The sequence below is a fragment of the Panthera tigris genome, chromosome F3, assembly GCF_018350195.1.
Source record: "Panthera tigris isolate Pti1 chromosome F3, P.tigris_Pti1_mat1.1, whole genome shotgun sequence".
In the NCBI taxonomy this organism is placed as follows: domain Eukaryota; kingdom Metazoa; phylum Chordata; class Mammalia; order Carnivora; family Felidae; genus Panthera; species Panthera tigris.
The window spans coordinates 8497929-8511299 of NC_056678.1; the positions used below are offsets into that span (position 1 = coordinate 8497929).

At 41.7% G+C, this 13371-nt stretch overlaps 2 protein-coding genes across 3 annotated transcripts in view; both read left to right on the forward strand.

The window, feature by feature from the left end:
* Positions 1-2576: 2576 nt before the first annotated feature.
* OPN3 (opsin 3) overlaps positions 2577-13371 on the forward strand; it is a 42265-nt gene continuing 31470 nt past the window's right edge. The window contains exons 1-2 of one of the 2 annotated variants that reach the window (XM_042975779.1): positions 2577-3071; positions 7198-7498. In XM_042975779.1, coding sequence (XP_042831713.1) covers positions 2699-3071; positions 7198-7238 — 414 coding nt within the window. In that variant the 5' untranslated portion in view covers positions 2577-2698 and the 3' untranslated portion in view covers positions 7239-7498. Of the gene's footprint in view, positions 3072-7197; positions 7499-13371 lie in introns of those variants that run through there. The other variant, XM_007077038.3, reaches the window with a different exon arrangement.
* On the forward strand, positions 2983-10099 carry CHML (CHM like Rab escort protein). The gene is made up of 2 exons (XM_007076986.3): positions 2983-3071; positions 7505-10099. The coding sequence occupies exon 2, from the start codon at positions 7532-7534 to the stop codon at positions 9491-9493; it is 1962 nt and encodes a 653-aa protein (XP_007077048.2). The 5' UTR covers positions 2983-3071; positions 7505-7531; the 3' UTR covers positions 9494-10099.

A 13371-nucleotide genomic window follows, 5' to 3' on the forward strand; every position in this document is an offset into this window, starting at 1 on the left:
ACCACCATTTGTTGGAAAGACTTTCCTTTCCCCATTGAATGGTCTTGACAGCCTTGTCAAAAATCAATTGACCATATATGTGAAGGGTTATATCTTGACTATTCTGTTCCATTGATCTATGTCTGTCCTTATGCATTTGCTTATTCTGTTCCATTGGTCTATGTCTGTCCTTATGCATTTGCTTTTTAAGGTGTGGTATTTTGCCATCTCCTATCATAACATACTTCTGAAAATAAATAAAAATATATATCATTACTGACAATATAAATCATATTTCTGGTATTAGTCTGCTTCTGTTGAGTATAATAAATATCTTTAACAGTTAATAGTATTATAATAATGACTCTATCAAAATCCTTACACATTTGCCAAAAGCCTCTTACTCCTCTTTTCCCTTCCTTGCTATTATTCTTCTCCCATATAGGTTTCCCTGGACTTTACTCTGAGAAAGTAAAAGCAAAAGTCCTTTTATTAAAATGGCCATGGCCCTGCATGATCTGCCCAATCACTGCTCACCCATATTTCTGCCCTCATTTCTTAATTGCCCTCTGCTCCAGCCACATTGGTTTCCTTGTTTTTCCTCCAAAATGCTAAGAACAGTCCTAACCCAGTACATCCTCCCTGTGCTTGCAGAACTTAGCATGGCTATCCATAACCATTTGTACAAAATAATCTTTCACTCTCTCCCCCATACCCTTTCTCTGCCTTATTTTTTCTTTATGGCACATATCAGCATCTGACACACTACACATGTACTTACTTGGTTATTATCTATCCCAACACTACCAGAATGTAAGCTTTGTGAGGGCAGGGACTCAGCACCAATGAACGAACGAATGAATGAATGAATGCTTTAGAAAAAAATATAGTGAGCCCTTTATTCATTCAACAAATATTTATTGAGAACCTACTGTAGACTAGATAGGAAGTGTGATGAAAACATAGTGAACATTAAACATATTAAACATATAGAACTTGTTAAATGTTTGCATACATCTAAAATATAAAATTATATGAGGGGCACCTGGGTGGCCTAGTCAGTTGAGTGTCCGACTTTGGCTCAGGTCATGATCTCACAGTCCGTGGGTTCCAGCCCCGCATCAGGCTCTGTGCTGACAGCTCAGAGCCTGGAGCCTGCTTCAGATTGTGTCTCCCTCTCTGCTCCTTCCCTGTTCACATGCTGTCTCTCTCTCTCAAAAATAAAGATTAAAAAAAATTTAAAATTAGATGAATTTTTTAAAGGTGTGGATGGGTTAATAAGTCTCATAGATGACAAATCCAGATTGGAATCTTTAAAGACAAATCAAGGTTTTGAGGACAGAACCCCCCCCCCCCCCCCAGCTACTGCTCAATGCACCAGGGTGGAGAGATCACCCCACCCTATTTGATTCTGCATTTCCAGGGAATTTAGAATGGGGGTTCAGTGAAGCTAGTGATTTTCTACTGGTCTTTTGAACAGGGGTAGAAGGGGTAAACACCCTCATAGAGGACAATTCCTTTGCCCTTCCACACTGTGCTTGTCACCAGCACCCAGGGCCACCTTCAGGTCTGGCTCAGGACTGTGGTCCTCCTGTGGGACCTTGTTAGAGGCTGTGCAGGGACAGTGGTGCCCTCGCAGACTATGATCACGTTCACAACCTATATTTGACTTGTACTATATTTTCATGGCTACTGGGGAAAAGGCCAAGTGGAAAATGTGTGTTCTAAATATAGCACCTACCTCTCTATAGCAGCTAGATTTAGGTTGAAGCTTTGAGAGCACAGCCTGGATGGTCACCACCAGTGAAGAGCTTTGGCAGGCCTCAGTAACAGGACAGGAAGGACAACAATGGCGGGCCTAGGGGTCCAGCCTGGGGCTCTCTTACCTGTGTGAGATGAGAGTAATGTTGTGGGCTAGCAGTAAGTTATTACAGCTTCCTGGGATGGTGAGAAACCCAAGATGGGAGGCCCTCACCTACCCTCTCATTAGCTTGTGTTAGGCGCAGGCGCTCATAAATGTTTATAAACGAGAAAATGCACGAGTGAATTGGGTGCATGCGTGTGATGCTTTCAAGCCGGGTGCAGGGAGATGGGATGTGCGGAGCCACTGCGGTGGATTTGCCTCCCTACTGCCTTCTCCTCCCTGCTCGCCTACTGCTGTCCACTAGTGCGGGCACACGCTGGGGCAGTGGGTGCTGGGGCCAGGAAGGAGAGTCTGAAGGCCCAGCTGCGAGCAAAGCAGAGGAAACGCCAGAGGTGAGCTGCGGGAAAGCGCCAGAAAGAGGGGGCGGGGTTATGAGGAGGTTGAGAGCGGGGAACTAGACACTCCGAGGGGCGGGGGCATAGGGGGCGGAGCTATAGGGGCGCGCGGCGCGGCAGGGGGCGGGGCTACGAGAGGGAGCCAGAGGTGTGGGGATCGGCGGGAACGCACCAAGCGGGGGATAGGGGCGGGGCTACAGGAGAGCGCCCAAGGGAAGGGGGCGGGGTCTCGGGGGAGCGGGGAGGGGCGGGAACGCGACGCGCGGGGTAGGGGGCGGGACTACAGTGGCGGGCCGGGCGGAAGGGGCGGAAGAGGGCGGCCTCTGGTGACGTGTCGAGGTCCTGGCGCGCACAATGGCCGGGGCGGGCGGTGGAGCCCGAGCCCCACCCAGTGCGGAGCGTGCCGCGGCCCGCGCAGGAGGCTGAGCGCCGCGGCCGCCGTGCGCGCCGGCGCCGGGCCATGTACTCGGGGAACCGTAGCGGCGGCCAGGGCCACTGGGAGGGCGGCGGGGCCGCGGGCGCCGAGGGGCCGGGACCGGCGGGGACGCTCAGCCCCGCGCCGCTGTTCAGCCCGGGCACCTATGAGCGCCTGGCGCTGCTCCTTGGCTCTATCGGGCTGCTGGGCGTCGGCAACAACCTGCTGGTGCTTGTCCTCTACTACAAGTTCCAGCGGCTCCGCACTCCCACCCACCTCTTGCTGGTCAACATCAGCCTCAGCGACCTGCTGGTGTCCCTCTTCGGGGTCACCTTTACCTTCGTGTCCTGCCTGAGGAACGGCTGGGTCTGGGACACCGTGGGCTGCGTGTGGGACGGGTTTAGCAGCAGCCTTTTCGGTGAGTTGGGCTGGGAGGAAAGCATCCTCCCCTCTGAAAACTTCCCGTTCCCTGCATTGCCACCATCTCTGCGCGTCCCCTCGCCACCCAGCCCACTCCCAGTTCCTCCCCGCGCGGCCTCCCTTCCAGCCCGCCCTGCAGTTCAGCTCCCGCGCCGGCCTCGCCTCCGCTCGTCCGCCCCGCGCCGCATGGCTTTTCCTTCCTCCTTCCTTCACCTCCTCTCGGCCTGCGGCGGCCCCGGCTCTGTGCCTGTGGCCGCCCCTCTCCAACGCAGCCGGCCCGGCTTCAGCCCCAGCTCCTTCCCAGCTCCCTCCAGCCACTGTCCAGTTCATCTCATTTCTCTGTTTTCACCTCCCGATATAATTCAACAGGCCACGAAACAGCGGCTTTACACTTTGAGGAAAGGAACGAGGGGCTGTAGAGTCAACAGATTCAAGAAAAAGTAACTCATGAAAGCTGGAGAGGGGGATGAGAAGAGATTTAATTCATTCAATATTGTTTTCCAAAATGAGAAGTAGAAATGTAGCAGAGTGGCAGTGTGTATTTCTTTTCTTTAATTTTGCTCATTAGCAGATGTAAACCTTTGAATGCTTCCTAGGAAGTGAAAGAACTTCATTCAGGTCTTCAGAATGCAAATTGACTTGTGGCTCATAAGCTATTTGTACTATATTTTACCTCCTTAGTGGTTCCAGCACACCAAAATCTAAGGTGAGATTACATCTGGCTCTGAGAATCCCACCCTAGATGGACAAATAATTAGCTGTGCAGCCAGTAGATTTCATTAAAGTAGAACTTGATTGTTAAAATGAAGATTTATTTCAACAATATTCCTAATCCTGTGGAAGATTCAAGTCTCACTGAGACTTGACATTTTGAAGGATGATCTACCCAATGTATCGTTGAGGACATGATTTTCTAAGCTTGGGAAGGACCTTTTTGTGTGTGCTCCAGGAATTCATTTGTACAGGCTGTGAAATGAGAATGTGTATTTCTCAGGTCTTAAAGTTCCTTAAAGAAAAGAAAAATCCTGAAATGTATTGATAATTTATTACTGCTTTTATCTTGGCAGGTTTTTGAGAACAAAATCTTTGCAGCATTATCAGAAATGTTCTTATTCACCAATCTCCTATGTTGTGGCAAACCCAAATATTTGATCTAACTCACTCTTTGGTATTTTAAAGGAAACCAGAAAAAAAGTAATAGAAATCATGATTTCATTTATTTGATTGATTCAGTGATTCTAATATTCCAATACTACTTCCCCCCTCCTCAATAGGCATTAATGTGAGAATTTCATTTACACAGATTTGAAACTTGGGAGGGGGCTGTTAAGTGTTTGTAGGTGGTAATATAGATGGCTAGGTGATTATATTATTTATATTTAAAATACCTGCCAGGCAATTTTTTAGGCAGGCTAAGTTTTCAGAAAGAGGGTGATTGAAGCTTAATTGTGAAGTATCATCACTAACGCTCCCTGAGATGGGCAACAGGTGTTTGATCACAGACATGAAATTTCTTATTTCCAAGAAGTGCTCTTTATGTGCTGGGAAGTTCTGTTTCTACCTGGACTTTGTGCCTGGGGCTTTAAAAACAGGGTGTGTGGAGTTCTTTATTAGTGCTAGCATTCTCCCTCTTCCTTATCTCCTCTCTGTGACCTCACTCTGTTGCTGCGTCTCCTTCTCTTCCATTGCTTTTTCCTCCTTCATTCCTCTCCCTGCTCAGGTCCCATCCTAGTCAGAAGGGATTATCTAAAACTAGTAGAAACGTTCACCACATGGTGTTTTGACTTCTGTGTTTCTCTGGGCATACAGTTACGCTTTCAACCATGACTTTATCCCTGTTTTTAAATTAGAGGTGGAAACTCTGGGCTAAGAGATTCAGAGACTTGTTTAAGCCCTGGGAGACAAGTCAACAGTGGAGTTATGATAGAACTTAAAAAGTTCTTAGCCAGGATTAAGAATTTCTTTGCGTGAAGTAAATTCCAAGGATTGTGCTCCTAGATAAGAGTTAAAGTCGAAGAAAGGGAGGGTACACCCCCCCTCCCCATTCTCCCTGAACAAGAACTAACATGGAGTGTTGTAGGGGGAGGAAATTTAAAAATTCCCAAAGCGGCTGCTTGTTTCCACTGCCCTATCAAGTGGAAAGCCCACTGGCCTGATGACATGAGAGTGGGTTCTGCTCTGTTGCCTGGCTAACCAATTGTATGGAGTTTCCCAGTCACTAAACTCTCCTGCCATCAGTTTTGTTATGTCATGGAGGAGTGAGCTAAATGTTCTTTAAGGTGGTTCTGTCCTATGTGCTTGGTGTTTTGAGGACTCTTTGGACATCTGTGGGTTAGAAGGTGCCTGGTTTTAGCACTTATGCTTTGTAACATCTGCTCTGTCTCCTAAGCCAATAATACGCACATGGTGTGGTTACACTTCCTCGTATACCTTCCTGGGTTCTGTCTTCCTCTTCACACCCTGCTGGAAGAAAGCAGGGTAAGTAATGCATACATACATGTATGAACAGGCTGGGCGGCCGCCTCATTTCGCCGCTCAGTTCCTGTTTTTTCAGGGAATGCTGACAGCAAGTAGAATCCCTGATATTCTTGAGGCAGAGGCTTTGACTAGACAGGACTGTTAAGATGGCCATTTCACTTAAACTGACCAGTCCATTCAGTGAACTAGTCGATTTAATCCAATTTTCGGTCGAATGGCTTGTTTTACAAATGTCCAAGTAATTTGTCATCTTAGCCTAGGCAGGCCCATTTAGTACTGATCTAGATTTCAGTGAGTGTACTGGTAGGGAACATTAGTGCTCAAAGAACGCTCCCTCTAGCTGCATGATGACGATGACGGCTGAGACATCACATGGTGTATATATAGTGTGTCAGCCTGAAAACTGCCAGGGCAGTATGCCTTACACCCCCTTCGCTGTTGCCCCTTTAGCCACACAAATGTTCTGCGCATGGTATATAACCAGCGTTATGCCAGAAGTTAGCGGGGGGGGGGGGGGGGGGGCGCTTTCTTCACTGCCACCTCCCACCGCCTCCACAAATCCAAATAACATGTTAATCTTGGCAGAGGATGTTTAGATAGGCCTTTATCTTGGGATACAGAGATTCAGAGTCACAGAGCCAGAGGCTGGCAAAATGCAAGCCACCTCATGCTCACTTGGATTTCACAAGTAGGTATTATTTATATGAATATATTTTAACTTAGAAAGGCAGAAATTCTCCTTTTTAACTTACACGTAAAAACACACGTGTGTGTGTGTACGTTCATATAAAGATTTGTTATAAATGCATGTTCCCTTCAGTAGACCTTTTATGCACCTAAATATTTCAAAATGCCGGTTGTTTGACTGAATTAATCCCTTTGCAATAATCTGGTTAATTCACTAAAGTAGTCTCATGATGCTACCACGAGATCCTACGGGAGGTTTTGGCACGGAAATGTCTTTCATTCAGCTGTTCTAAAAACACCCACTGACTAAATTGGCCACAGAAATATTCCTCGTCATGACAATGTGCACATAGTATGTAGTCTGTTTCCATAAACAGGTGGAACCACACATTTCTTATAGTCTAAGCTCACAGTTCTGTATAGTTTTATTCAAATATTAGTATTAGAAAAAGCAAAACTTATAGGCACCTGGATAGCTCAGTCGGTTATGTGTCCTACTTCAGCTCAGGTCATGATCTCACCGCTCGTGAGTTTGAGCCCCACATTGGGCTCTGTGCTGACCGCTCAGAGCCTGGAGCCTGTTTCAGATTCTGTGCCTCCCTCTCTGCCTCTCCCCTGCTTGCACTCTGTCTGTCTCTCAAAAAGTGAATAAATGTAAAAAATATATATATATTTAAAAAAAGAAAAGCAAAACTTCTAGAATTGTATTACGAAAGTTCTTTATTTTTATGGGACATTATGATGTCCCCTCTTCATTATTATGTAATTTGGGGGGTAAATCTCTGTTGTTTTCAAGAAATTAGAAAATATGTAAGAAAGCATTTAATGACTTGCTTTCATAGAGGCTTATGTCCTAATAACAAATCAGACTCCAGTGGATTGTAATTGCTGTTGCATGAAATTACTTTTCTCTTAATATTGTTTACAATTGTATTCTTTCTTGAATTTTCTTCTTTCAGAGAAGAGTTCCAGTCACAAATGCATGTGTGATGCATTTTGACATTTACTGCTAAGATGAAATACAGAAATGAAAACCACACATCCGTTTTAGTGTTCTCAGATGTGATTAGATATATTTTATCATATTTTTATGCTACTGACCTAAGGAAAACAGTATTAAGAAAGGGTAACAGTTAAACAGCTAGGACCTGCAGCCTCAGTACTTCTGGGATGAACTGGAATACCACAAGGAGAGATTTATTACGGCACATTCACGTCCCAGCTGAGCCCTCAGCCTAGACTCATACGTGTTTCCTTTATCGGCAGTTGTCAGCAGACGCTTTATCTTCCAGAATGGCGGACAGTCTCCCCACAGAATTCGATGTGATCATAATAGGGACAGGTCTGCCTGAATCCATCCTTGCAGCTGCGTGTTCAAGAAGTGGTCAGAGGGTTCTGCATCTCGATTCAAGAAGCTACTATGGAGGAAACTGGGCAAGTTTCAACTTTTCAGGATTGCTCTCCTGGTTGAAGGAGTACCAGCAAAAGAGTGATGTTGCAGAAGAAAGTACTGCCTCGTGGCAAGGCCTGATTCATGAAACAGAAGAAGCCATCACTCTGCGCAAGACGGATGAAACCATTCAACACACAGAAGTTTTTTGTTATGCCAATCAGGATATGGATGACAAAATTGAAGAGACTGATGCTCTGCAGAAAAATCCTTCCTCACTGACATCTAGTACTCTCACTAAACCTCTGGATTCTGCATGCTTGTCTGAAGAAACACACTCATATGTTACTAGCTACGAAATGCCTACCAAAGACATTCCAAAAAATGATGGAGAGATTTCACTAGAAGTAAGTGGTGTAGAGGGCACCTTGGCAGAAGAAAAATATTGTGGAGATGAAACTTGTAGACGCACAGTTTCAGATGAAGATACAGTTGAAAACAAACCTATAGAGGAAGACAACAATGATCAACTAAAGAGAAATAGGATTACTTACTCTCAAATAGTTAAAGAAAGCAGGAGGTTTAATATTGATTTGGTATCAAAGCTCCTGTATTCTCAAGGGTTGCTAATTGATCTTTTAATCAAATCAAATGTTAGTCGTTATGCAGAATTTAAAAATGTCACTAGGATTCTTGCATTTCGAGAAGGAAAAGTAGAACAGGTGCCTTGTTCCAGAGCAGATGTCTTCAATAGCAAAGAACTCACTATGGTTGAAAAGAGGATACTAATGAAATTTCTTACATTTTGTTTAGACTATGAACAACATCCTGACCAATACCAAGCTTTCATGCAGTGCTCATTTTCAGAGTACTTAAAAACTAAAAAATTAACCCCCAACCTCCAGCATTTTGTACTGCACTCCATTGCAATGACAGAATCATCTTGCACTACAATAGATGGCCTTAAAGCAACAAAAAACTTCCTTCAGTGTCTTGGACGGTTTGGCAACACTCCCTTTTTATTTCCCTTATATGGCCAAGGAGAAATTCCCCAGTGTTTCTGCAGGATGTGTGCAGTTTTTGGTGGAATCTATTGTCTTCGCCATAAAGTTCAATGCCTTGTAGTTGACAAAGAATCTGGAAGATGTAAAGCAATTATAGATCACTTAGGTCAAAGAATAAATGCTAAATATTTTATTGTGGAGGATAGTTACCTTTCTGAGAAAACATGCTCAAATATACAGTATAAGCAGATCTCCAGGGCAGTGCTCATTACAGATCAATCTATACTAAAGACAGATTCAGATCAGCAAATTTCCATTTTGATAGTGCCTCCAGCGGACTCAGGAACATGTGCCGTTCGTGTCACTGAATTATGTTCTTCAACCATGACGTGCATGAAAGACACTTATCTGGTACATCTGACCTGTTCCTCCTCTAAAACAGCAAGAGAAGACTTAGACTCAGTAGTAAAGAAACTATTCACTCCATATACTGAAGCAGCAATAAATGAGGAGGAACTTACAAAGCCAAGACTCTTGTGGGCTCTTTATTTTAATATGAGAGATTCCTCCGGAGTCAGCAGAAGCTCATATAATGGCTTACCTCCCAATGTTTATGTCTGCTCTGGGCCTGACTGTGGACTGGGAAATGAGCATGCGGTCAAGCAAGCTGAAACACTGTTCCGGGAGATCTTTCCAAGTGAAGAATTCTGTCCCCCACCTCCAAATCCAGAAGACATTATCTTTGATGGTGATGATAAACAACCAGAGGGTTCTGGAACCAATAACATAATCATGGCCAAACTAGACTCCTCTGAGGGAAGCAAAAACCTAGAAAGCCCAGGGAAACATCTTGAAAACTAGGAAGAAGCAAACTGGAAGTGCTATTTTGGGCCTTCGTCCTGGCATCAGAGTATTTTCATTTAGAGGACAGTTTCCTATATGAGTAATTAGAACTGGTTATATGATGGATGCTGTGTAGATGTTGTCTTTAGTTCTGTTTGAGACATCAGTCATTGGATGTCTTTGTTAACCTATCAGTAACTGATTGACTGCTGGACAAGGTTAACTTTATTTTAGTATTGGGTGTATAAGTGAGGGTTCCATATTAGCAACTGTGCTTAACGGCAGGTAATCTATATCTACTAATGATCTTCAGATTGTATTTGTCTATAACAACAATAATATCTAAGGAATATTTTAATTCGTTTTGCAGCTATTACAGTTGCTACCACCTCTGAATAGTTACGCAGTAAATTATGTGGGTGTTTTGTATATGATACCAATGTACAGACATGATGGTAGCAATAGCAACTTATGCAAGTGCCAACTGTTAAAAGATTAGCTTTGCATGTTCCTTTATTTGTCAAGGTCTGGTGTTTACAATACACTTTGCAGTTCAGTTCCACTTTGCAGTGCAGTTCCCCCATTTGACTCTTGTTAACCTATGAGTCAGGGACACCACCACAATCAGAAGATGACAGAAAGTGCTGGAGAATTCATTTAGTCATTGAAGAGTTCATTCTTGGGAAGTTTGTCCCAAAGGAAGTCTAGGGCATAAGGTTAGTTCTGATTTAATACTTCAGAAAATTGCTGCAGAGCCCTGTGCTGGCACCTAAAAGAAAAGAACTTCCAACAACTCTAACTCAGGCCAAAATATCTTGCCCCCAGGAAAAGGTACTTCAGATTGGCTGTTATGAAATTCCTAAGAAGAAATGGAGTGAGGCATTTCTAACCTGGGATTACAGATGGTTTCTCAAAACCATCCATAGATTTCTAAACAACAGAAACATTTTTTTTCTAGAACCATCAGAAGCCAAAACTGTTGTACTACAGTTGTGAGTATCTGTGGAGTTGCGAGAAGAGGTAAACTCCATCCACTTCAGTCTCCTGTTTCTGTTCCTTAGAATGATAATCCTATAGGAAGAGAGCCCATTAAGCCAATTTTTTGTTCCGGAATGGAGCATTTCTATGTTAGGCGCTTATTGTGCTTTCTAATTACAGTTTCTCAACAACCCTGTGAGGCTGATAGTGAATAGATTTTTAAAGAAGAAAGACAACTATTAATAATTTGCTCAGGGTCTGGTGTGTGTAGAAGAGCCAACAGTGGAATCTAGGCTTTCTTCTAACATTAACTGTTACAAGAGTGCCTGTACTGCGGGAGGGGAAACATGCTCCTGGAAGTCAGTGCAGCGTTGCTCCAGGCTCGGGTCTCTCAGCTGATTCTCATCAGGGAAATGGGAAGATTAGGATTAATTAAAAATATAGTTTAGAGCAGTGGAGCTCCTGGCAGCAGAATTTGGCTAAGTTTTGACAAAGTAATGCTTTTTAGAGTATCTTTTGATCTGAACAGCATGTTTATAAGAAATGCAGATGTTACTAGGCTAAAAGGTGAGGAAAAGGAGAAAAAGATTTAAGAAATTTACAGCTTACTGGAAACAAGTCGTGAATTCGTCTTAATATTTATGCATATTTTGAATGTGATAAAGTGGTTTTATGGGGTATATTTTTAGGTTTAAACCCATCAAGATAATTTCACCATCTATAGAACTGTACTTTGCCGAATTATTGTGAGGATTAAGTTAGGTAATGTGTATGAAATCCTATCCAAAGGAATGCCCCTAGATGACATTAATATATAGATTTATTACACTTCCACTCACCATTCCAACTGATACTTTGAATAATTTGACAGAATTGTGTAAAGTAGGAAAATAGGCAAGGAAAGATAGATTTGTCTTTTTAACTTAGGGGAAAAAAATGAGAGTCTTGCCCTTAAACTCCCTACTCAGCATCATAGTATATTTAGAAAGTTTAGGATTTAAAGACAAACCAATTAAAAAACAAGTGATTATGAAATAACTACTGGTGGAAAGACTAGCCTGGATGTCAGTATGAAAAAATAATCGGGCCCGCTTTACATATGATAAGGCCATTCATTCCAGATGAATTAAAATGTTGATTATAAAGGTAAAAATAAAAAGACTACAATTCTCATCCCAGTAGTACAAAAAAAACTTTATGGCAGTGAAAAACATTATTGGGAAAGTAGGTGAGATCAACTAAAGAAAAATGAAAAATGGACACCAAACAAAGAAAATGAAGGAAAGATTGGGTTAAAAAAAAAACTACTAGCATTACACATGAATAAAGTGCTTAATGTTTTTTAAAAAGTAGATGCAAATCCATAAGGCTTTCTACTCTTTACTAAGCATATTAATGAAAAGATAGAGTACAAATGAGAAGCTACAAATAAAAGTGAATTCTTGGAATGATAATTCAGATTTAAATAGTATTAAAAATGCAAATTGAAACAACTTTGACCTAGTTTATGCTATTACAGCAAAACATTTTAAAATTCACGTGTCTTCATGTCAGTAGCATTATTATATTAGTAATTTTTAAAAGAATTATTTAGATGATTGCAACAAGAGCTCTGTAACCAATCTTTTTTTGCTAGATAAACTCACTTTGAATAGCATATGCCTAGGGAAGTATTTAAAAGAAAAATAAGCTACTTATACAAAGATATTTCTAGCAATTTCATTCATATGGGTTTAAAAAAAAAGCCCCAAATTGGGAAATGGATGAGCAGATTTTGATGTATTGGTATTGCTGTTGTAGACTGTTATATAGTCATTAAATGATATTGCTATATGTAAAATTGTATGAACAAATGTTAAATGAGATTCAAAAGTGTTAAATTATTTTATGTACTGATTATATTTATGTAAAAATTTAGGTATCTACATTGAGAAGAATCAGAAGAAAACATGTAATTAATTGGAGTTTAAGAATAAGGGGTTCTTTATTTTTTTTCTGTAAAATATTGTGTGCAATACAAATAAAAAATAATTGGTAACGTGGTTTACTGATTTGGTGATAAAGTTACTTTTTTTTTGGAAACTTCTAAAATTCTCCTTCAAATTAAAAAAAAAAAATGTTAGAGTCAAATGTTAAAGTCAAAAGATAATTCCAAACACATGAACAGAATGTTTTACAACTCTTGATGGAAGGGACTTCTTGGTTAGGATGGATTTTGTATCTTTTGTATCTTTTCTTAGTTGCTCAGTATTAAGAAATAAGAAGGTATACTGTGACAATTTTTTTTTAATGGAAACCCCAGAACCAAGGGTGGAAATAATAGAAATAATATTAAGGCATTCTAGGACATCAATATGAAGACATTAAATACTAATTTAAGTGTGGACCCAAATCCAAGAATGCCAGGGAACTGAAGGATGGATTTGGATTCATAGACATGGCTAAGCCTCCATCTAAGGAGTATTCTCAGGGAGACCAGCTAAGGATAAATCTCAGGGGACTGAGGATGCTAGCAGACCCTTTCTTCCTGTCAGCCTGACAGATCCAAAACAAGATGATTGACTTCAACAAACATCAGTTGAATATCAACTATGGGTTATGAATTGACATTACTCTAAGAATTCAAAATAGAAAAATGGATATGTTCTTTTGTACCTGAGAACCATTCTGTGAGAACATAAAACCTTCTTATCTTAATGAGAATATAAACGTTTTCTATCCATCATACTCTCCATTATCACTACCACCACTCCCTTCCCCAAAAGAAAAAGAGAAATCTGATTTGAGATGCACAGCATTCCTTTGTAGGGTGCCCAAACCTTTTACTACAGTTGGAAACAAGTAGTTTAAGAGTTAAAAGGTAGATCAGTTAATACTTTCTGAAATCGATTGCAGCTAACATTCAGTTAATTAAGTTT

Bases quoted from the DNA above. Each gene is read 5' to 3' on its own strand.
- CHML (XM_007076986.3), top strand. From the start codon at position 7,532: ATGGCGGACAGTCTCCCCACAGAATTCGATGTGATCATAATAGGGACA.